This window comes from Hyla sarda, chromosome 1 (genome assembly GCF_029499605.1).
Source record: "Hyla sarda isolate aHylSar1 chromosome 1, aHylSar1.hap1, whole genome shotgun sequence".
Lineage (NCBI taxonomy): Eukaryota > Metazoa > Chordata > Amphibia > Anura > Hylidae > Hyla > Hyla sarda.
The window spans coordinates 397,596,987-397,622,643 of record NC_079189.1 but is presented as its reverse complement, the minus strand read 5'-3'; the positions used below and the strand labels follow the sequence as shown (position 1 = coordinate 397,622,643).

At 44.3% G+C, this 25,657-nt stretch overlaps 2 protein-coding genes across 4 annotated transcripts in view; one reads left to right on the top strand and one right to left on the bottom strand.

The window, feature by feature from the left end:
• CIROP (ciliated left-right organizer metallopeptidase) overlaps positions 1-25,657 on the top strand; it is a 249,063-nt gene that overhangs the window by 193,722 nt on the left and 29,684 nt on the right. The gene's annotated exons all lie outside the window — the stretch shown is intronic.
• LOC130277021 (neural retina-specific leucine zipper protein-like) overlaps positions 1-25,657 on the bottom strand; it is a 70,212-nt gene that overhangs the window by 36,108 nt on the left and 8,447 nt on the right. For 2 of the 3 annotated variants that reach the window (XM_056527220.1, XM_056527229.1), the window contains 2 exons: positions 24,865-25,045; positions 24,504-24,572 (listed from right to left, as the gene is read on the bottom strand). In XM_056527220.1, the coding sequence (XP_056383195.1) occupies positions 24,504-24,572; positions 24,865-24,999 (204 nt within the window). In that variant the 5' untranslated portion in view covers positions 25,000-25,045. Of the gene's footprint in view, positions 1-24,503; positions 24,573-24,864; positions 25,049-25,657 lie in introns of all 3 variants that reach the window. The other variant, XM_056527239.1, reaches the window with a different exon arrangement.

Here is a 25,657-nt window from a genome sequence, read left to right as displayed (position 1 = left end):
CTGTTGCAAAACTCCCAGCATGCTTTGACAGTCAATTGCTGTCTGGAAATGATGGGAGTTTTTGTTTTGCAACAGCTGGAGGCTCCGTTTTGGAAACACTGCCGTAGGATACGTTTTTCATTTTTATTGGGGGGGGGGGGCAGTGTATGTGTGTATATGTAGTGTTTTACTCTTTATTTTGTGTTAGTGTAGTGTAGTGTTTTTAGGCTACATTCACACTGACGGCGGATTACACTGAGTCTCCTGCTAGGAGTTTGAGCTGCGGCGGAAAATTTGCCGCAGCTCAAGCTTGAAGCGGGGAACTCACTGTAATCCGCCGCCAGTGTGAATGTAACCTGTACATTCACATGGGAGGGAGGGCAAAACTACAACTCCCAGCATGCACTGACAGAACGTGCATGCTGGGAGTTGTAGTTTTGTAACAGCTGGAGGCACACTGTTGGAAAATACTGAGTTAGGTAATAGAACCTATTACCTAACTCGGTATTTCCCAACCAGTGTGCCTCCAGCTGTTGCAGAACTACAACTCTCAGCATGTACTGATTGCCAAAGGGAATGCTGGGAGATGTAGTTATGCAACAGCTGGAGGCACGCAAGTACAACTCCCAGCATGCCGAGACAGCCTTTTGCTGTTCCTGAATGCTGGGAGTTGTAGTTTTGCAAGATTTAGAGCGGTTCAGGCTGGAGATCACTGACAGTGGTCCCTAAACTGTAGCCCTCCAGATGTTGCAAAAGTACAAATCTCAGCATGCTAAGAAAGCAAACTGCTGTCTGGGCATGCTGGGAGTTGTAGTTTTGTAACATCTGGAGGGCTACAGTCTAGAGACCACTGTCAGTGATCTCTAGCCTGAACCCCATCTTGCAAAACTACAAATCCCAGCATGCCAACACAGTAAACAGCTGTCAAGGCATGGTGGAGTTGTAGTTTTGCAACATCTGGAGGGCCACAGTTTAGAGACCACTCTCCAAACTGTCACCCTGCAAATGTTGCTAGGCTACAGACTCCCGGACACGCCGCCACCATACTCACCTCCACCGCCGCCATGATCACAGCCGCCGTCACCTGGAGCTCCGCCGCCGGGTAAGTGACCTCCGCCGCCGCCGCCGCTACTACACGGTTCCCCCCGTTGTGCCCGGAAACCGATGGGTGGGCATAGCGGGGGGAACCGAACTTTAACCCCCCCGCCCCCAGTCTGCTATTGGTCGGTCACTTCGCCGATCAATAGCAGGGATAGGAGGGGGTGGCACCCCTGCCACCTCACTCCTATCTCTTCACAGGGATCGAGGGTGTCTTGGACACCCCATTCCCCCTTATTTTATCGCGGCGCCACCGATAGTGGGCAGGGGGAGGGCGCTCCCCCTGCAAACACCATAGATGCCGTGATCAGAGCTGATCACGGCATCTATGGGGTTAATGCTGCCGGGACCGGCGCAATTGCGGCCCCGGCAGCTGCGGTGGGACTCCAGCTGTGATTGACAGCTGAGTCCCGCCGGCGATCTCCTGCGCTGCCCGCGGCAGAGCAGGAGATCGCTTAGACGTATGCATACGTCTATTTGCGCGAACGTTTAATAGCGGGAAGGGGTTAAAGATCCTATGTGCAGATGGGAGAAACTTTTGTCCCTCCCATCCCTCAGTGCTGCAGTGCTACTATTCACATCATGTGAGTAGTAGTCCCGCTGCACTGAGGAACGGCAGGGATGGCTCCAGCACAACCCCGGCCTAGCTGCGGTGTTCCCGGGCGGCTGCGGAGTGATGCCAGCCCGGTCTTCTTTTAACATATCACAGCGCCGCTCATTTATCCTATATCACACTGTAATTTCATATTCCCCACCAGGTCCTGTGATTGGCCAGGACTGACTGGCCAATCACAGCTGCTGGCGGGAAATATGAAATTACAGTGCCATGATCTATTCCCCTCTGGGAAGCCAGCCGGAAAGCTGAGTGCAATGCTGCCCACTTCCCTGGCTTGCATTTTAGCTGTGATGGGAGTTGTAGTTTAAGAACAGGGTGCCTCCAGCTGTTGCTAATATACAACTTGCATGATGAAAGTTGCAGTTTAGGAATAGGGTGCCGGTTATTGCTAAACTACAGCTCCCATTATGGGAGTTCTAGTTCAGGAACAGAGAGCCTCCAACTACTGCTAAACTGTTGGCTCGCCGTTTCCAATTCCTAGTTTTAACTGGGGGCTCCCTGTCTGAAAACCCTGCTTCATGTGCGCTCTCACCAGGGGAGTTTTTTGGAATAAAAGTTTTTTAAATGTGTTGTGTTTTTCTTTTTTTTATACAGGCTTAGTAGTGGAAGCCATCCATTTCTAAGCCAAGGCTTAGCATTAGCCCCAAAAACAGCTAGAGCTAACCCTCAATTATTACCCCGGTACCCACCGCAACAGGGGAACTGGGAAGAGCCGGTACTCAAAAGGCCGAGAGCATCAAAAATATAGCTTCTGGACCTAGGCAGTAACAGGCTGGCATTATTTAGCCTGGGGAAGGCCAGAAACAATGGTTCTCGCCCACCCTGGTAATGTCAGGCTGATGAATACAACAGAAGAAATTATTTTCTTTTTGGAACACAGAGCTCTCTTCTGGCATCACAAGCACAGTGCTCTCTGCTCACATCTCTGTCCATTTGAAGAACTGTCCAGAGAAGGAGAAAATCCCCACAGCAAACATATGCTGCTCTGGTCAGTTCCTAAAATGGACAGAGATGTCAGCAGAGAGCACTGTGCTCGTGATTCAGCAGAGACCTCTGTGTTCCAAAAAGAAAAGAATTTCCTCTGTAGTATTCAGCAGCTAATAAGTACTGGAAGGATTAAGATTTTTTAATAGAAGTAGTTTACAAATCTGTTTAACTTTCTGGCACCAGTTGATTTAAAAACATTTTTAAAAAGGTTTTTTTTCAACTGTAATTTTTATTAGGGAGTTTTTCCTAAACATATATCCAAAAACTAGAAAAACAAGGAAATAATATCACAGGGGCCGAAGCCCAAAACTATCGGCAAAATATAATGACAACACATGGGCCGAAGCCCAATAACAATTATCATAATAGAAATTAGAAAACAGGCAAAAAGTAGGGCCAATGCAGGCTATAAAAGTCATGGGAATCTTGAAAAGGCTTCCGGTACCAGACTATGAGACTCTTAAAACCGCGACTGCAAACAGTAAATGGCCTACGTACGCGTGTTGCCACGCTCCACCAAACACAGACAGTAACGGGAGGACAAACAGTGGGCACACAAAGACAAACACATAACAGCCACATAAGGCGGAACAGAGAAGTGGAAAAAAGAGAGGGAAAGGAGAGGGAAGGGATAAAAGAGAAAGGAAGACTTCAAGGCGGTTGCCGATCAGTAAAACCATCCCAGTGCTCCCAGACTGACAGGAATAAGGGGATGGAATTTTTAAGGGAAGCTGTCAGGAATTCCAAGGAACGGATCTCACGTACATGGGCTAACAGGTCCGACTCAGGGGGTGGGGGGAGAGTCTTCTTCCAGAATTTAGCAACAAGGGTCTTGGCAGCTAAGACAATATGTTGGAAGAGCTTAAAGGGCTTCTTCGATAAAGAGGGGTGAGAAAGATGAAGAAGATAAATAAGGGGATCTAGAGGGACCAATACACCCAAAACTTCATACAGCAATCTCTGCACTTTTTTCCAGTATTCCGTTAAGAGAGGGCATGACCAAAATATGTGGAATACTGTGCCCAGTCCTACCCCACAACGCCAACATTGAGGAGGAATGTCAGGGTTAAGTCTATTCATTAGTTCCGGAGTATGATATCAGCCCATAATCAATTTATACTGGGTTTCCTTGTAGGCAGTGCAAATCAAAGCCTTAGAAGCCCTCTCCCAGATAGCCTGCCACTGTGGAAGGGTAATGGTGGCATTGAGAGCCTCCTCCCAGTGACCCATTTATCGATGTGTCAGTGGGACTCCCCCAGGAGGCTGAAGAAGCAAGAAGTAAATCAGAGAGAAGACCCCTCGCCTGAGGCCCACCCTGGCATAATCTTTCGAATCCAGTAGGCAAAGAGACTACTGTAGAGCCATGCAGGGATGACATATAATGTCACAACTGCATGTAGTGAAAGCGCTCAGACGAGGGGAGATCCCAACAGTCATCAGTTGTTCAAAGGGCAGGAGAGAACTTGAGACAGGATCCACAACATCAGCCCAACAGAAAAGGCCCCGAGATCCCCACTCCCGCACCATAGCAGAAGACATACCAGAAGGAAATTCAGGATGATAAAGGAAAGAACGCAGAGGGGAGGAAGGAGAAAAGTTACAATTTTACAGAGCAATACCAGCAAACGTATTTAGAGAACGCCATGTGAGCCAGTAGAGGGGAAGAAGAGACAGTAGATGCCGCAGGAGACCAGAGAAGGGTATTGGGATGTATGGGAGCTAACCAGAGCTTTTCCAGCTCCATCCAACGGCTGTATGCATGGTAAGAGGACCATGCTGCAAAATGGAGCAAATGGGCACCCTAATAGTATTTAATCACATCCGGGACCGCTAGACCCCCCCCCCCCCCCATGCCCTACTAGCCATCATAACAGACATAGGGAGTCGATGCCTCTTCCCGTCCCAGATTAAATGAAAAATAGCAGACTGAAAAGAACGGAGGGCAGACAGAGGCACGTTTATAAAAAAAAATAGAGGAGTTTTGGAAGGATTGTCATTTTTACCGCCGCAATACGCCCAAAAAAGGAGATGTTCAGCAAACGCCACTTCTCCAGGAGGGCTTGAAGTTCACAAAAAGTGGAAGATAGTTGGTAGAGTAAAGAGAAGAATAATGGTAAGTAATATGAAACCCCAAGTATTTGATAGCAGAAGAGGACCATTTAAATGAATAATTGGAGCACAAGAGAGTGGAGAGCGATATAGGAAGATTGAGAGGGAGTGCTTCTGATTTAGAGAGATTAATCTTATAGCCAGAAATCCCACCATAGCCATGGAGAGCTCTATACAAGTTAGTAAAGGACAGGAGAGTGTGAGAAGAACATCATCGGCGAAAAGGCAAATCTTAAACTCCCTGTCATGCAAGGTAATGCCAGTGATGTCCGGGTCCCTCCTAATCATGGTGGCCAAAGGCTCAAAAAACTAAGGGGGACAGCGGGCATCCCTGACGGGTGCCATTAAGCAAAGGAAAGGTTGAAGAGGGAGCATGAGGAAGCTTGAGAGATGCAGTAGGGGAGGAGTAGAGACCCCGCGGTGCAGTTAAGAAATTGCCCGTAATACCAAATTTCTGAAGGGAGGCGAAAAGAAATGGCCACCCCAGTCGATCAAATGCCTTTTTACCGTCTATTACCCTCCTGGTGTTGTCACCGCCCTTGCGGCAGGGGATATACCCAACCTGATCCTTATGGATAAGAGATGGGAGAGTCTAACTGCAAATACCTTAGAAAACAGTTTCAGGTCTGAGTTAAGAAAGGCAATAGGCTGATAACTAGAGCAATTATGCGGATCCTTACCAGGCTTAGGTAACACAGTTTTATAGTTCATAAGGTTGAAAAAAGACGAGAGTCCATCAAGTTCAACCTATAACCCTAATTAGTCCCTAGGTATTAAGGTGATTAAGGAGTGCAAAAAGGACAAAAAGGACTGTGGGATCACCTCCCCCCCCATGAAAAAATTGAAAAGGGGGACAAGTTTAGGTACAAGGATAGAGGAAAAAGTCTTTTAGTAAAAATGCATAAAGCAGTCAGGGCCCAGGGAGCGACCAGCAAGCAGGGATTTGAGAACCTTCAAGAGTTCCTCCCCAGTGATAGGTGCATTGTGTAGCTTCCGATCGGCCCCTGACAAGGCAGGTAGGCCGCATCTCGAGAGATAAGAATCAAGAACTGCTGTTCGCTCTGCCAGATCAGATGGACGCTGGGAAGGGAAGGAGTAAAGATTAGTGTAGTAATCAAAAGAGGCGAGAAATATCAGCTGGATGATAATGGAGGACTCCAGAGGAGTCTTTCAAAGCAGAGGAGGATTGAGCCACCGCTCGGTCACGCAGGCGCCTGGCCAACAGTGTGTGCTTTATTGGGGACCAGTTCAGCTTTAAAGTGGAGTTGAAAGATCTTTATATTAGAAATACACCATAAATGACTCCATTATAAAAACTGCACCCCTCAAAATGACATTCAGAAAGTTTGTTAACCCTTTAGGTGTTTCACAGGAATAGCAGCAAAGTGAAGGAGAAAATTCAAAATCTCAATTTTTTTACACTAAAATGTTCTTGTAGACCCAGTTTATGAATTTATACAAGGGGTAAAAGGAGAAAAAGCCCCCCAAAATGTGTAACCCTATTTCTCTCGAGTAAGGAAATACCTCATATGTGAACATAAAATGCTCTGTGGGTACACTAAAGGTCTCTGAAGGGAAGGATCGTCAATGGGATTTTGGAGAGTCAGTTTTTCTGAAATGTTTTTTTGGGGGCATGTCACATTTAGGAAGCCCCTATGGCGCCAGAACAGCAAAAAAAAAACACATGGCATACTACTTTGGAAACTGCACCCCCCAAGGAATGCAACAAGGAGTACAGTGAGCCTTAACACCCCACAGGTGTTTGACAAATTTCCGCAAAAATTGGACGTGAAAATGAAAAATTTTATTGTTTTCACTAAAATGCTGGTGTTACCCCAAATTCATTTTCACAAGGGGTTATAGGAGAATAGGAGAAAAAGCCTCCCAAAATTTGTAACCCCATTTCTTCTGAGTATGGAAATACCCCATATGTGGATGTAAAATGCTCTGCTGGCGCACTACAATACACAGAAGAGAAAGAGCACCATTGAGCTTTTGGAGAGAGAATTTGGTTGGAATACAAGTCGGGGGCCATGTGGATTTACAAAGCCCCCCCGTGGTGCCAGAACAGTGGACCCCCCCCCACATGTGACCCCATTTTGGAAACTATACCCCTCACAGAATCTAATAAGGGATGCAGTGAGCTAATTTTTTGCGCCATGCATCTGCGGCAGTGCGGCATTTATAATAATGATTATAATAATATGCTTTTTTTGCAATTAGATGTGACAAAAAGCTGACATTTTTTACATTTTTTTCCCAACATTAACGCCGTTCGCCGTACAGGATCATTAACATTATATATTTATAGTTCGGACATTTACGCACACAGCGATACCAAATATGTTTATTACTTATCTTTTTTTACGCTTTTTTGTATTAATATGGGGAAAAGGGGTGATTTAAAACTTGATTGGGGTAGGGGATATTTCACATTTTTTTTCACTTTAAAAAAAAGTTTTTTTACATTTATTTTACACTTTTTTTAGTCCCCATAGGGGACCACTTATAGCAATCATTAGATTGCTAATACTGTTCAGTGCTATGTATAGGGCATAGCACTCATCAGTATTATCGGCGATCTTCTGCTCTCATCTGCTGAAAGGCAGATCAGTGCAGAAGTCCCCAGGAGACTGACAGACAGGCAGGTGAGGGGACCTCCGTCCGCCATCTTGGCTGATCTGATCCCCGCGGGAGATCAGATCAGCCATTATAAATGCCGCACTGCCGCAGATGCCGTGATCTGTATTGATCACAGCATCTGAGGGGTTAATGGCAGACATCAACGCGATCGCTGATGTCCGCCATTACTGGCGGGTCCGCTGCTGCTGACAGCTGCCGGGAATGATGCGAGCGCATCTCCTGTGCTTGCATCACAGCCGCGCCGTAAATGTACGGCGCTGTACGCTAAGTGACACTTTGCAGCGCCGTACATTTACGGCACATGTTGTTAAGGGGTTAAGGGGTTAAGGTCTTTAGGTTTAGAAATTTTAGTTTGTAGCTGGGTTCAAAACTGCCTTAAGGATCGTACCCAGAGAGTGATGGTCAATGATTCGATCAGGAAAAAGCAGATGTATTAAACAAATTCTTCTCCACTGTGTTCACCGAGGAAAATGAAATGCCAGGTGAAATACAGCGAGATAAGGTAAACTCCCCAGTACAGGTCACCTGTCTAACCCAGGAAGAAGTACTGTGCCGCCTACAAAAAATCAAAACAGACAAATCACCAGGTCCAGATGGCATTCACCCCTGTGTTCTAAAGGAATTAAGTAATGTTATTGACAGACCCCTATTTTAATATTCCGGCACACTGGCACATAGCAAATGTGGTACCAATATTTAAAAAGGGAACAAAAGGTGACCCAGGGAATTATAGGCCTGTTAGTTTAACCTCCGTTGTATGTAAATTGTTTGAGGGTTTTCTAAGAGATGCTATTTTGGAGTATCTTAATAAAAATAAACGTATGACACCATATCAGCATGGATTTATGAGGGATCGATCCTGTCAAACTAGCCTGATCAGCTTCTGTGAGAGGGTAGCTCCAGACTGGACCAGGGGCAATCGCTGGATGTCGTATATCTGGATTTTTCCAAAGCATTTGATACGGTGCCTCATAAAAGGTTGGTGCATAAAATAAGAAGGATGGGGCTGGGGGAGAATGTGCGTAAGTGGGTAAGTAACTGGCTCAGCGATAGGAGACAGAGGGTGGTTATTAATGGTACTTATTCTGATTGGGTGACTGTTACTAGTGGGGTACCACAGGGGTCCGTCTTGGGTCCTGTTCTGTTTAATATATTTATTAATGACCTTGTAGAGGGGTTGAATAGTAAAGTAACAATCTTTGAAGATTATACTAAACTCTGTAAAGCGGTTAACACAATAGAGGACAGTGCACTGTTACAAATGGATCTGGATAGGTTGGAGATTTGGGCTAGGAAGTAGCAAATGAGGTTCAACACTGATAAATGTAAGGTAATGCACATGGCGAGGAAAAATCCGGGCTGGGATTATGTATTAAATGTGAGAACACTTGGGACGACTGACATGGAAAAGGACTTAGGAGTCTTAGTTAACAGTAAATTTAGCTGTAGTCGGGCAGCTGCTGCCAAGGCTAATAAAATCATGGGGTGCATCAATAGGGGCATAGATGCCCACGACAAGGAAATAATTCTACCGCTGTACAAATCCCTAGTCAGACCACACATAGAATACTGTGTACAGTACTGGGCACCAGTGTACAAGAAAGATATAGTGGAGCTGGAGAGGGTTCAAAGACAGGCAACCAGGGTAATACAGGGAATGGGAGGACTACAGTACCCAGAATGATTATCAGAATTAGGGTTATTTAGTTTAGAAAAAAGAAGGCTTAGGGGCGACCTAATAACTATATATAAATATAACAGGGGACAGTACAGAGATCTCTCCCATGATCTATTCATACCCAGGACTGTATCTATAACAAGGGGGCATCCTCTACATTTAGAGGAAAGAAGATTTCTACACCAGCACAGATGGGGATTATTTACTGTAAGAGCAGTGAGACTGTGGAATTCTCTGCCTGAGGAGGTGGTCATGGTGAACTCTGCAAAAGAGTTCAAAACGGGTCTGGATGCATTCTTGGAGAATAATAACATCGCTGGTTATGTATAACAGATTTATAGGGACAGAACGTTGATCCAGGGATTTATTCTGATTTATTTGGAGTCGGGAAGGAATTTTTACCTCTAGTATGAATTTTTTTTGTTGCCTTCCTCTGGATCAACTCAGTAGGGACTCATTAGGGATATAGGTTGAACTTGATGGACTCTGGTCTTTTTTCAACCTCATGAACTATGTTACTATGTATTCTGATTAGTCCCCAGTTATTAGTGGTGTACCCCAAGATTCAGTACTAGGCCCACTTTATTTTATTTATTTATGAATTATATAAAGGATGGGATTAAAAACTCTGTTTTGATTTTTGCTATAGTCTATAGAAGATGTGAAAAGATTACACGCTGACTTGGACACACTGTCTGGGCATCCACTTGCAAATGAGGTTCAGTGTGGATAAAGGTAAAAGTATGCATCTGAGTACTAATAACCTGCATGCATCATATGTCTTAGGAGGATAAAACTGGGAGAGTCTCTGGCAGAGAAGGATCTGGGTGTACTTGTAGATCATAGACTACAGTACAGGGTGCAATGTCAGGCAGCTGCTTCTAAGGCCAGCAGGATATTGTTATGCATCAAACGAGGTATGGATTCGTGGGACAGGGACATAATATTACCCCTTTATAAAGCATTGGTACGGCCTCATCTGGAATATGCTGTTTTGGGCACAGTTTTGGGCACCGGTTCATAAAAGGGATTTTGTGGAGCTGGAAAGGATACAGAGACTTGCAAGTAAACTAATAAGGGGCATGAAACATCTTAGTTATATAACAAATGTGGCGCGAAAATGAATTTTCACATATTTTCAAAGCAGCACAACAGATCTTTGAAAGTGTGAGGAGAAAAAAAAAAAGGTGTGAATAGTATTGCTGGAACAGAAATTACTGTAGTTTTTGAGAATCTCCCCTACTATTTTTATGAACACATAAGAAAAATGCATTGTGGGAATTTTGCCTAATAGTGAACTTCAGAATTACACCCCTCAAAACAAACAAACAACACATTTAATGATTTAAACCTTCCAAATAAGTGTAAGAAAAAAATAGTTTGCCATTAGAACCCAGATATAATGTCTATATCTTACTACTTTCTTATTTTAACAATAGGCACCTTTTAAAATTAAATGAAACCATGGAAATGTGCATCTTTGAGGACAGAAAACTCAGTTTTTATTGCTCCTTCTCTCAAAAAGCCATTTGGATTGTGAGGTATATGTAACACTCACGTTTCAGAAGACAGGAACTCCGGTGGATGTGGATCCGCTGGACCTGTGTGGCAGATGACTCAGACCGTACCAGGGAGCAGAGCCTAAGTTACCACTGGTTTTCACCAGAGCCCGCCGCAAAGCGGGATGACCTTGCTACGGCAGGCGGCACCCAGGTTGCTACCCCAGGAATGGCTCAACCACACAGGCGGCTGAAGAGATGCGGGACACAGGAGGGATAAGGCAGCTTGTAGTCAGGATAGCAGAAGGTCAAGGCAGGCGGCACAGTAGCGTAGTCAGGACGGTCAATAGGCAGGCGACAAGGAGCAAGGTCAAGTCACAAAGCAAAGGATCAGATACACGGCAAGGCAACTCTAAAGTACGCTTTCTCTCAGGCACAAGGCAACAAAGATCCGGCAGGGAAGTGAGGAGGGTGGAGGAAATTATCAATGAGCCACAGGTGAATTACACTAATGAGCGCACTGGCCCTTTAAATCTTAAAGCTCTGGCATGCGAGTGCCCTAGGGGACGGGGACACACGCGCCGGAGCAGAGAGGCAGAGGTGGGGGCAGGAGAAACACCAAGTGAGTGACGGACTGGGGCTCGCATGCGTGCGTCCCGCGATGCGAGTCCCAGCCCCGTCGGCAGCAGGTAACGGGACCATGGGTTAACTGCCAGTGTGTGCAGCCGGAGCGCCTAACGTAACAGTACCCCTTCTTTGGTCTCCCCCTCCTATTATGAGTCAGAAAACTCCTGAGAAGGTCACGGTCTAGGATTTTCTCTTCGGGCTCCCAAGATCTCTCCTCAGGACCATAACCCTCCAAGTCGACCAAAAAAAATAGTTTACCTCTCACAGTTTTTGTAACAAGAATCTCTTTGACCTTGAAGATGTCAGAAGAACCGGAGACAGGTGTGGGGACAAGTTTCTTCTGAGAAAACCGGTTTATGACAAGAGGCTTGAGGAGAGAGATGTGGAAGGAATTGGGAATATGTAACGTAGCAGGTAGACAGAGTTTGTAGGAGACAGGGTTGATTTTTTGTAGAATCTGGAAGGGACCAATGTAGCAAGGAACGAGCTTGTAACAGGGGATCTTGAAGCGGATGTATTTGGATGAAAGCCACACCATGTCACGAGGAGAGACGGACGGAGGAGGTCTTCTACTTTTATCAGCTTGTGCCTTCATATGTAAAGAAGTCTGGGACAATGACTGTCGGGTCTGTTGCCAGATGGTGGAGAAGTCACGGACCAGCTCATCAAAAGCAGTCACTCCGGAAGAAACTGGGAGAGGAAGAGGAGAACGGAGATTGAGTCTGTAGACAACAAAAAAGGGAGACAACCTCGTGGACTCGGAATCCTTATGATCATAAGAGAATTCAGCCCAGGGGAGAGGTTTGACCCAATTGTCTTGGCTAGCTGAAACAAAATGCCGAAGATAAGTCTCAAGTATTTGATTAACCCTCTCCACCTGACCGTTGGACTGAGGGTGGTGGGCCGAGGAGAAGTCCAGCTTAATGTCCAGATGGTTACAAAGGGCTCGCCAGAACTTAGAGACAAACTGCACACCGCGATCCAAAACGATATGCTGAGGAAGACCATGTAAATGAAAGACATACAGCAAGAAGTACTTTGCCAGCTGTGGAGCAGAAGGAAGACCTGGTAGAGGAATGAAATGAGCCATCTTGGAAAACCGATCTACAAAGACCCAGATGACAGTGTTATTATGAGATGGTGGCAAATCGGTGATGAAATCCATGGCAATATGGGACCAGGGAGTCTCTGGAATGGGTAAAGGCTGTAAGAGTCCTGCAGGTCTTGTCATGGGCACAAGTTTCACAGGAATGAACAAAATCAGAAACATCACGTTCAAGATGGGGCCACCAGTAATGCCGGGAGATTAGAAGTAGAGTCTTGCATATTCCAGGATGTCCTGCTGTCAAGGAAGAATGTCCCCATTTCAGGACCTTGCGTCTCAATCTGGCGGGCACAAAGGATTTTCCCGAAGGAACTTGCTGAATTTCGGCAGGAGTGGCAGGAATCAAATGGTCAGGAAGAATAATATGTCTAGGCACGGAGTCCAAACCAATGACATCAGAGGACCTGGAGAGAGCATCTGCCCTGATGTTCTTGTCTGCTGGACGGAAGTGGATGAAGAAGTTGAACCTAGAAAAGAACATTGACCCCTTTGCCTGGCGGGGGTTCAAACGCTGAGCAGACTAAAGGCATAGAAGATTCTTATGGTCAGAGTAAATGCAGACAGGTTGAGAAGAACCTTCCAATAAATGTCGCTATTCCTCCAAAGCTAGCTTGATAGCGAGGAGCTCACAATCTCCAATGGAGTAATTCCTATCAGCAGGAGAGAACGTCTTGGAGAAGAACCCACAAGTAACAGTCTTGTCCTTGAACTGCACCCGCTCCAATAGATGAGGCATCAACCTCCAAAGCATAGTGCCTCTCCGGATCAGGTCTTGTAAGCACAGGATCAGAGGCAAACGCAGACTTTAAACGGGAGAAGGCCTCTTCAGCCTCTTGAGGCCAAGATTTAGGATTAGATGCCTTCTTCATGAGAGCCACATTTGAAGCAACCAAGGACGAAAAATGTGGGATAAATTGACAATAATAGTTAGCAAATCCCAAAAAACGTTGCATAGCATGTAGGCCCAAAGGACGAGGCCAATCCAACACTGCAGATAATTTATCTGGATCCATCTGCAGGCCCGATGAGAGACAATGTACCCAAGAAACGGAAGACTAGACTGCTCGAACAGACATTTCTCCAGTTTGGCGTAGAGAGGATTCTTCCGTAGTCGCTGAAGAACCAGACGAACATGAGTGCGATGCTCTTCTAAGTTGGAAGAGAAGATCAGGATTTCATCTAGGTATACGACAACACAGGTGTAGAGAAGATCACAGAAGATATCATTGACAAACTCTTGAAAAACGTCTGGAGCATTGCAGAGACCAAAAGGCATTACGAGATACTCAAAATGTCCGTCATGAGTATTGAAGGCCGTTTTCCATTCATCTCCCTTGCGGATACAAATGAGATTATACGTTCCACGTAAGTCCAACTTGGAGAAGACCTTGGCACCACGTAGATAATCAAAAAGTTCTGAGATAAGAGGTAATGGGTAACAGTTCTTGACCGTGATTTTGTTAAGTCCCCTGTAGTCAATGCATGGACGGAGTGAGCCATCCTTCTTCCCTACAAAGAAGAAACCAGCTCCAGCAGGAGAAGAGGACTTACGGATAAATCCCATTTGGAGATTCTCTTGGATATACTCAGCCATAGCTTTGATCTCAGGAACCGATAGAGGGTATATCCTTCCACAAGGAGGAGTGGTACCAGGCAGAAGATCTATAGGGCAGTCGTAAGGACGATGTGGAGGCAGAGACGCCTGTTTCTTGCAGAATACGTCAGAGAAATCTTCATAAGGTGGAGGCAGTAATACAAGAATTTAGGTGCACTACTGTGGTAGATGAAAACAATGACATTGGCTAACCCTCAACACTGATGTTAAAATTGAGACATTAGCCAGTATATTCTTGTATGAAGGACATACCTGAGCCCGCACACCAACGCGAAGGTTTCTCAAGTGGCACAGGACCTAACACTAAACCTACCTGTGCGTGATAAGCAAAACCAGGGGCCAGTGAGCAATTACGGCAGCATTAGGCCGACTCACAGACTACAAGCCCCACCTAAGTTGTACTAATATAGTTGCCAGCCTCACAGGTGCTCCTTAATGCTGCCTGGAAGATGTTCAAGGCGCATTACATATGGAGTTTACACACCTCCAAGTATAAAGTTTAAACAACAACAAAGACGTGGTCTCAAATGGCTGGAGGTGCTCAACCCCAAATGCAGTTGTGCATTTATACTGGGGGAGCAGATCCAGCCCTTTTGATCCGTTGCTAGCGACATTCCCCAGCATAAAAATATATACAATGGAGGATGCCTGCAGCAGACTACAAGTGCCACAATAGAATCCTACACCAGAGAAACAGTGTTGATGTGTAACAATTAGAATAATACAAGAATTTAGGTGCACTACTGTGGTAGATGTAAACAATGACATTGGCTAACCCTCAACACTGATGTTAAAATTGAGACATTAGCCAGTATATCCTTGTATGTAGGACATACCTGAAAACGCACACCAACGCCAAGGTTTCTCAAGTGGCACAGGTAAGGTGGAGGCAGACCAGGCAAAGGAGGAGGACGAGAAACAACTTTAGGCTGCACTGGACTGAGACAAAGATTTTGACAGAACTGTCCCCATCGAATAATTTTTCCAGTCCTCCAATCTAGTTGCGGAGAGTGACGTCGAAGCCAAGAAAGGCCAAGAAGAAGTTCAGAAGTACAGTGAGGCAGTACTTAGAATTCAATCTTTTCTTTATGCAAGAGACCCACTTGCATGACGAGTGGCTCAGTTCATAATAGCACCTTACAGTCCAAATTTTGTCCATTAACAGAGGAGATGAACAAAGGCTTGGCAAGCCGAGTAACAGGAAGATTATATTTTTGGACGAAAGAAGCATCAATATAGTCACCTGCAGATCCAGAATCCAAAAATGCTGTAGCGCTAAAGGAAGACTTGGCAGAAGCGAAGACTTGTACAGAAATGGTCAAGCGAGGAGAGGTGGTATTCACACCTAGGGATGCCTCTCCTACGTGCCCTAGGTGCGAGCTTTTTCCCGGATACTGTGGATGAACAGAACAGTCTTTGAGGAAGTGCTTCGGGCTAGCACAAAACAAACACAAATTCTCACTGCGTCGTCGTGATCTCTCCTGTTGCATAAGACAGGAGCGATTAACTTGCATAGCCTCTTCGGCAAGAGGTGCAGGAAACTGTAGATGTGGACGTTGAAACACAGGTGCCAGGCGAGGATATCTCCGTGATCGAGCAGGTTACCACTCTAAGCGCAGTTCTTCCTGCCTCTCAGCAAAACACACATCAATACATGTGGCCAGGTGGATAAGTTCAGTCAGAGAAGAAGGAGGATCACGTGCAGCCAGGGCATCTTAAATCCTGCTTGCCAGTCCTTTTTTTAATGTGGCACACAAGGCCTCATCATTCCATGCAAGTTCTGAGATTAGAATGCAGAATTGAACCACGTAGTCATCAGCGGAAGAATTCCCTTGACAGAGGTTCAGCAAAGCCGTCTCAGCAGAAGAGGCACGTGCGGGTTCCTCAAAGACACTGCGAAATTCTGCCAGAAAAGCTGTCAAGTTGGAAGCTACCGGATCACCACAGTCCCAAAGGGGTGTAGCCCAGGCCAGGGCTTTTCTGGACAGTAGGCTAATAACAAAGGCCACCTTAGCACATTCTGTCGGAAACAGTTGTATCATAGCAGACAGTTGGGTAAGTTGCTGAGACTAACATACCACAAGGGGGGGAAGATCCGCAACTTCAGGCAGGGGTACCTCAGCAAACAATGGCTGGATCTTACTGTAACACTCACGTTTCAGAAGACAGGAACCCTGGTGGATGTGGATCCGCTGGACCTGTGTGGCAGATGACTCAGACCGTACCATAGAGTGGAGTCTAAGGTGCCGCTGGTTTTCACCAAAGCCTGCCGCAGAGCGCAATGGACTTGCTGCGGCAGGCGGCACCCAGGTTGTTACCCCTGGTATGACTCAACCACATAGGCGGCTGAGGAGATGTGAGGCACAGGAGGGATAAGGCAGCTCGAAGTCAGGATAGCAAAAGGTCAAGGCAGGCGGCACAGTAGCGTAGTCAGGTTGTAGCAGGAGGTCAATAGGCAGGCGGCAGAGGAGCAAGGTCAAGTCACAGAGCAAAGGATCAGATACACAGCAAGGCAATAATAGGAATGCTTTCTCTCAGGCACAAGACAACAAAGATCCGGCAGGGAAGTGAGGAGGGTGGAGGAATTTATCAATGAGCCACAGATGAATTACACTAATGAGCGCACTGGCCCTTTAAATCTTAAAGCTCCGGCGTGCACGCGCCCTAGGGGACGGGCACACATGCGCCAGAGAAGAGCCCATTTACATTACCACTAAGAACTTATTAATGGATACTTAAGTATACTGCCCCATGTACAATGAGTAGTAGGGTAAAAGAGATTAACATAAACCAGCTAATAACAATGTCAGAAATACACAGTTTACCAGTTTAGTAGATTTTTTGTCAAATGCCATCTTCATGAGCAGACATTTTTTCAAAGAGGTCCAAGGAACATGCCATGAAGCAAAGGCTAACATGAAAGGTCAATGGAGTGCCATTGGAGCTGCAAAAAAGAAGATTAGTCGATACTTTGTTCTTGCATAATAATAAAAAATAATTAACACTTCTTTGTCAGGTCTAAGGCTCTGTTCACACTGCTATCTTGGCTGTGACTGTGACTACGGGGTTCCATCAGGTTCCATCCTGGTGTCCATTGCTTTGATAGAAAAATTAGCCCAGCATGCTATGTTTTTTTTTCTCCTCTCATATCTGCTGGAACTACCACTGGTGCCTTTCTTGTTGGTTCTGACTTGTCATGCATACACCACATCATGCTGTAGCACAGAAGCTGCAGACACTGCTGACCCAAGGTCATGAAGTCCAAAACCATTAGGTAAATACCTTTTAATCCAGAATGAGACCATTTTGGTTGCATGCTAAATTACAATTATTTCTAGACCAGATTCAGATACGTTTACAGTACTACAATGAAAAGGAAGGACAAATAGAAACAGACAATCATATTTCTTAGTATAATGCAACAATACAACAATACGAAAAATGTTGCAGAATCGGTAGACGTAATAATAATTACAGTACATTTATTTACATGTGCACGTAAACCATGTATGGTGGATCATAAACAGATATACAGTACAGGTCATAAAATGTGTGAAAGTAGTTTACAAGAATATGTACATCTGGTGTGTGAAATATGTAAAGTATTTTACAAGCATATGTACATGTTGTGCGTGACTACAAGAATTCTTATAGGACGTGCATGTGAATGAACATTGCTTCCCTGCAGCCCCAGTCCTTGGGTTTATACTGGACTGTTAAAGGGGTACTCCAAAGGATAGGGGATGAGATGCATGATCGCTGGGGTCCAGCTGCTGGGGACCCCCACAATCTGTCATTCCGCACCCACCTTTTATGGGGCGTGATGTCACATGTGGATGGAGTTGCGACGTCACAGTCCTCCGGCCACTTGGTTGTGTGGTCGTCATGCTTCACACTCGGAGCCTCCAGCTCTGCGGAGAGCTCACGAGGGTGGGTGCAGAATGACAGATTGCACATCTTATCTCATATCCTTTGGATAGAGGATAAGATGTATTAGGGCTGGAGTACCCCTTTAAAAGTAAAAAGTTAATCTAGTAAATGTATCCCCATAACTGTACTTATTTTGGTAACCTTTATATACCAGACCTGTATGGGCTCTAGTTATTTTGTCTTGGGCCTCCCACAAGAAGAAAAATTATCTCCTTTTCACAAGTTCTTTTGTTTTATTTTGATACAAAACTGTCCAAAATGATATGCTTGTTTCCGTCATAAATGATGGAAAGTTTTTATTCTTGCCATCCGGGACTGTTGGTATCATAATCAGTGTAGAGCAATGGGATCTGGGTCTATCATTTCACCCCAGCCAGGATATGTTTAACCCTTGCTTGGCCATGGGTTGTTGGACATTTAGCACCTGTTGAAGACAAGACTTTTAATATATGTACAAATACAACCTTAATTATAAAAAACAAACTGAAACTTTTTGTGAAATAGTAATTCTTCTAAAAATAAAAAACATAAAAATGTAGATGATGTTAAAAGTTCTATCCGAGTGGAAGCTAAGGCTAAGAAAGAATTGTAAGATCCTGAAGCTTTAAGTCCTTAAATTAATCTGCACTAAAAATCCATAACAAACATGTCATGTGTGAATATGGTCTTTAACCTCTTCAGGACATAGGGCATATGGATTCGCCCTGCATCCCGAGTCCTTAAGGACCGAGGGCGTATCCATACGCACGTGGGAATACCGGCCCCCACCGCTAGCCGGTTGGGGACCGGAGCCGGATGCCTGCTGAAATCGTTCAGCAGGCATCCCGGCATATCGCCCAGGGGGTCATTATGTCCCCCCATGTCGGCGATCGCCGCAGATCGCTGGACAATTCAGTCCAGCGATCTGCGGCGATTCCGGGTCAATCGGGTCTCCAGTGACCCGGTGACCCAGAATTACTGGCTGTTCGGGGCCGTCTCTGACGGCCCCGAACAGCCAGAGCCTGCAGGGGTGAGGTGGCACTGGTGCCACCTCACGATCGCCCTGATTCGTCGGCCGGATTACCGGCCGACCAATCAGGGCGCCTGCTGCTGCTCTTCCGGAGGACGTGATCGGGTGCGGGACGTGCACCCCGGGTGCTGGGGACCCCGATCCCCAGCGTCCCTGTTGGGATCGGGGCCCCAGGAGCAGCGGCGGCGGCAGGACTGACCTCACGCGGCTGGATCATTGGAGGTGAGTGACAGCCTCCTGCTGTTGCTTAGCAACAGCTCCCAGCATGCAAAAAGGGCATGCTGGGAGCTGTAGTTATGCAACAGCAGGAGGCAGACCACCACAACTCCCAGCATTCCCTTATGGGCATGCTGGGACTTATGGTTTTGCAACAGCTGGAGGCACATTTTTTTCTATGGAAAAGTGTACCTTCAGCTGTTGTATAACTACAACTCCCAGCTTGCACAAACAGCTAAAGTGCATGCTGGGAGTTGTAGTGGTGCATCTGCTGGTTGCATAACTACAACTCCCAGCATGCCCGTTGGCTGTCGGTGACTGCTGAAAGTTGTAGTTTTGCAACAGCTGAAAACACACTGGTTGTGAAACACTGAGTTGGGTAAAAAAAAACTCTGTGTTTCACGACCGGTGTGCCTCCAGCTGTTGCAAACTACAACTCTCAGCAGTCACCGTACACCATGCACCGTACATGCTGGGAGTTGTAGTTTTGCAACAGCTGGAGGCACACTGGTTGTGAAACACTGAGTTAGGTCACAAACTCAGTGATACATAACCAGTGTGCCTACAGTTATTGCAAAACTACAACTCTCAGCAGTCACCGACAGCCAACGGGCATGCTGGGAGTTGTAGTTATGCAACAGCTGGATGTCCCCCCCCCCCCCAATGTGAACGTACAGGGTACACTCACATGGGCGGAGGATTACAGTAAGTATCTGGCTGCAAGTTTGAGCTGCCGCAAACTTTCTGCTGCAGCTCAAACTGCCAGCGAGAAACTACTGTGAACCCCCGCCCGTGCGACTGTACCCTAAAAACACTACACTACACTACCACAAAAAATAAAATAAAAAGTAAAAAACACTACGTATACACATACCCCTACACAGCCCCCCTCCCCAATAAAAATGAAAAACGTCTGGTACGCCACTGTTTCCAGAACGGAGCCTCCAGCTGTTGCAAAACAACTCCCAGTATTGCCAGATAGCCACTGACTGTCCAGGCATGCTGGGAGTTTTGCAACAGCTGGAGGCACCCTGTTTGTGAATCACTGGCGTAGAATTCCCCTATGTCCACCCCTATGCAAGTCCCTAATTTAGGCCTCAAATGCGCATGGCGCTATCACTTTGGAGCCCTGTCGTATTTCAAGGCAACAGTTTAGGGTCACATATGGGGTATCGCCGTACTCGGGAGAAATTGTGTTACAAATTTTGGGGGGTATTTTCTGCTTTTACCCTTTTTAAAAATGTAAAATTTTTGGGAAAACAAGCATTTTAGGTAAAAAATTTTTTTTTTTTTTTACATATGCAAAAGTCGTGAAACACCTGTGGGGTATAAAGGTTCACTTAACCCCTTGTTACGTTCCCCGAGGGGTCTAGTTTCCAAAATGGTATGCCATGTGGGGGTTTTATTGCTGTCCTGGCACCATAGGGGCTTCCTAAATGCGGCCATGCCCCCAGAGAAAAATTTGCTTTCAAAAAGCCAAATGTGACTCCTTCTCTTCTGAGACCTGTAGTGCGCCAGCAGAGCACTTTTCACCCCCATATGGGGTGTTTTCTTAATCAGGAGAAATTGGGCTTCAAATTTTTAGGGGTATTTTCTGCTATTACCCTTTTTAAAAATTAAAAATTTTTGGGAAAACAAGCATTTTAGGTAAAAATATATATATTGTTTTTTTACATTTGCAAAAGTCGTGAAACACCTGTGGGGTATTAAGGTTCACTTTATCCCATGTTACATTCCCCGAGGGGTCTAGTTTCCAAAATGGTATGCCATGTGGTTTTTTTTTGCTGTTCTGGCACCATAAGGGCTTCCTAAATGCAACATGCACCCCCAAAAACCATTTCAGAAAAACGTACTCTCCAAAATCCCCTTGTTGCTCCTTCGCTTCTGAGCCCTCTACTGCGCCCGCCGAACACTTTACATAGACATATGAGGTATGTGCTTACTCGAGAGAAATTGGGCTACAAATATAAGTATACATTTTCTCCTTTTACCCCTTGTAAAAATTCAAAAATTGGGTCTACAAGAACATGCGAGTGTAAAAAATGAAGATTGTGAATTTTCTCCTTCACTTTGCTGCTATTCCTGTGAAACACCTAAAGGGTTAAAACGCTGACTGAATGTCATTTTGAATATTTTGAGGGGTGCAGTTTTTATAATGGGGTCATTTATAGGGTATTTCTAATATGAAGACCCTTCAAATCCACTTCAAAACTGAACTGGTCCCTGAAAAATAGCGAGTTTGAAAATTTTGTGAAAAATCTGAAAATTGCTGCGGAACTTTGAAGCCCTCTGGTGTCTTCCAAAAGTAAAAACTCATAAATTTTATGATGCCAACATAAAGTAGACATATTGTATATGTGAACCAAAAAAAAATGTATTCGTAATATCCATTTTCCTATCAAAGTTAGAAAAATGCTAAATTTTCAAATTTTTCATCAAATTTATGGATTTTTCACCAAGAAAGGATGCAAGTATCGACAAACATTTACCACTATGTTAAAGTAGAATATGTCACGAAAAAACAATCTCGGAATCAGAATGATAACTAAAAGCATCCCAGAGTTATTAATGTTTAAAGTGACAGTGGTCAGATGTGCAAAAAACGCTCCGGTCCTTAAGGCCAAAATGGGCTCCGTCCTGAAGGGGTTAAAGGGGTACTCCGGCGGAAAACTATTTTTTTTAAATTAACTGGTGCCAGAAAGTGAAACAGATTTGTAAATTACTTCTATTTAAAAATCTTAACCCTTCCAGTACTTATCAGTTTCTGTATGCTCCACAGTAAGTTCTTTTATTTTCAAATTTCTTTTCTGTCTGTCCACAGTGCTCTCTGCTGACACCTCTGTCCATTTTAGGAACTGTCCAGAGCAAGATAGGTTTTCTATGGGGACTTGCTTCTGCTCTGGACAGTTCCATGACATGGACAGAGGTGTGAGCACCTTGAAAAGAAATTTAAAAAGAAAAGAACTTCCTGTTATATGCAGCAGCTCATACGTACTGGACGGATTTAGAATTTTAAATAGAAGTAATTTACAAATCTGTCTAACTTTCTGGCACCAGTTGATTTAAAAAAAATAGTTTTCCACCGGAGTACCCCTTTGAATACTGGTTATGTGGTCCTTGTAATAGCCAGGACAAAAGACAGTATAAGGGTAAGTTGATAACTTTTCAGCAGCTTTCCCCTCATGGAGGTTTTGCTACCGTTATTGTAAGAGCTTTATTGATCTTTCAGTCATTACAAGTCACACAATAAATTACAATCACACAAAGCATGACAGTACAATACACAGCAAAGGTTCCCTAAGCTATACATTGCACAGCATGCTACTCTAACACTCCGCTCAATCCTGAAAGAGAAAAGCACCAAAAATAGACATACTTAAACAATACATTCTATGATCGGGGGAAGGGCGAGGGGCTATGGGGCAGGGGGGAAGGGAGGAGGGGGCAGATCACAGGGCCAAACTACTGGGCAATAACTTTAAGGGGACATGGGGAAGGAGAGGGGTCTTCACTCCTCTTCTTCATTGACTACCGGGCTGTCCAAGATGGCATACTTTCCGAGCAGGCTCCGAATTAACCTGCAGCAGTCCCAGATGAACATGTTGTTTTTCACTGGAGTACCTCTTTAAGTAAAGATAAGTTATTTTGATTTTTGAAATTAAGGCAGCTACACTGTGCATAGGTAAGGATGAAGGTAAGGGGTAAAGGCAAGGGGTGCATAGATAAGGAAGAAGGTAAGGGGTGTATAGGTAAGGAGTGAAGGTCAGGGGTGCATAGGTAAGGATGAAACCAAGGGGTACATAGGTAAGGGTGAAGGTAAGGGGTGTATAGATAAGGGTAAAGGCAAGGGGTGCATAGGTAAGGAGTGAAGGTTAAGGGTGCACAGGTAAGGGTGAAGGGAAGGGGTGCATAGGTAAGGGTGAAGGGAAGAGGTGCATAGGTAAGGGTGAAGGGAAGGGGTATATAGGTAAGGAGTGAAGGTTAACAGTGCATAGGTAAAGGTGAAGATTAGGGGTGCATAGGTAAGGAGTGAAGATTAAGGGTGTATAGATAAGGAGTGGAGGTAAGGGGTGCATAGGTATGGAGTGAAGGTTAAGGGTACACAGGTAAGAGTGAAGGAAAAGTGTGCATAGGTAAGGGCAGAAGTGATACAACCGCATTTTAAATTATGCTAACTGTAGGGCATGCCCTCAAGTATGATACCCTGCACCGAGTATTTTACTCTTTAAAAAAATATGGGGATGCATTTTCTAAATTTGGTCTCTAACTATGTATGCTGAATAAATAATTTTCAGGGAAGTTTCCATGAGGAAGACTTTCTAGCAACCACTATGCAGCACATCACATATTGTATTCAGTGATGAGACGGGCAGTTGTGTACCTACTTCATCCTTTCATTTAACCAAAATGGGAGTTTGAAATCAAAAACCATGTAAAAAAAAAAAAAAAAGGTAGACCTATATGGGCAATCTTGTGTTGGGAATGTATTCATCTTTTTTGTGAAGGCATCTAAAAGGGAATACCCAAATGAAATCTTCTCCATTTGGTGGGAAAAAGGTAGATTGTAAAATATCGATAACAACCTTATTTTTCTGAAATAAAATAGTGCAATCTAATTTTTTTTTCTGTCCATAATTTTCTGTCCATAAGTGGAAACCAACCAGATCTAGCCCAGGTAGAAACAGAGGGATTATGTAAGGTGGGCAGAGCTAAAGAGATAATAAAACAGAGATTTGATTAGGATCTGATGTTGGATTCTGATATTACGTTAATCCTCTTGATGGATCCAGGTTTGCAACTTTTGAAAACATCCTTTCCAAGGACCCACCAGTTCTGTTCTTCTTTGTATAAAAATCTTTTAACTCCAAGGACAAAGATGCTTCTAACCTGCCTCTTGAAGCTTTTTGTTCAGAACTCGAAAATGGCAGAGGAGCAACCTTTAGTGTTTCTATAAACTGAAGGGAAATGCATGATCTCATTCCATGAGTGGTTGCACACACTGTTCTGAAACCCAAACCAAGGGAAAAACAAATATAAGCCCGGTGTGAGCCACATACAATGGACGCTGGATGAACTGAAAGCAGTTCTATGGAGTACCGATCATGGTTCACAGTATTTCGCTCAGACAGATGCTTATAAGTGAGGGATGTCTGTCTGGATAATGGTTCTTGCTAGTAAACTGTAACAGTGAATTCTGCACTTTTTGGGATATTGGTATGGGATATCTAAAGTAAAATGATGAGCAAATTTACATAGTTACTAAAACAGATCTACTTGAGTCATATAGCACAGCATACTTTTACTCGGGTCTCTAAAACGCATGTTTCCAAGGAGCTATTCCCACCATATACACATGATATTCCATAAATGTCTAATAGATGTGGGGTCTTACCTTATGACAGTTTACAGGAAAACCTCCAAACTGTGTGATCATCGCTGCAATTGGTCTTTTTAAATAGCTCTGAAATATAAGTATATTAGTAAGTTTGTTTATTTTACATTTTTGCCCAACTTGCTTACATCAGATAACCCTTTTTAACACCAAAGAAGACAATAAATACTGTTGCATGACATCACCGAGTGCTCAGCAATTATTGACCTATATACTGCTATATACTGCAAATTGAAGGCTGTGTTCAAGTATTTATTCATATTTATTTATTTACATAGAATAAAATCTGCAGCAAATACAGTATGTATGCATAGACCTTTATTTCTGGTTTCATCCAGATTTTGCATTCGGTGAACTCTACCTCAAGTCCTGTTTCCAAGTTGCCTTCCAGTTCTGATCCAGCCTGTTTCTGGGGTCTGCTTCTGCATAGTATTATTAGATTTGTTGTCTCTGCTCTTTTCTGTCCTGTGTCCACAACTGCCAGCCTTGTGCCCATATTCCTGCTGTTGTCTGGCACTTGTTGTTCTACAGCCCAGTGCCCCCTTCTCCCATTTTATAAAAAAGTGTAAAAAAATCATAAACATATTTGGTATCATCGAGTGCGTACCTGTCCAAACTATTAAAATATAATGTTAATAATCCTATACAATGAATGGCGCAAACATTAACCCTTAAGGACCAAGCATTTTTCTGTTTTTGCTCTTTCGTTTTTTCCTCCACACCTTTTAAAAATCATAACCCTTTCAATTTTGCACCTAAAAATTCATATGGGGCATATTTTTTGCGCCACCAATTCTACTTTGTAATGACATCAGTAATTTTACCCAAAATCTATGGTAAAACGGGAAAAATAATAATTGTGCAACCAAACTGAAGAAAAAACACCATTTTGTACATTTTGGGGGCTTCCATTTCTACACAGTTCATTTTTCGGTAAAAATTTTACTTTATCTTTATTCTGTAGGTCCATACGATTAAAATGATACCCTACTTATGTAGGTTTGATTTTGTCGTACATTTGGAAAAAATCATAACTACATGCACGAAAATTAATACATTTAAAATTGTCCTCTTCTGACCCCTATAACTTTTTTATTTTTCCGCATACATGTTAGTATAAGGGCTTATTTTTTGCGCCGTGATCTGAAGTTTTA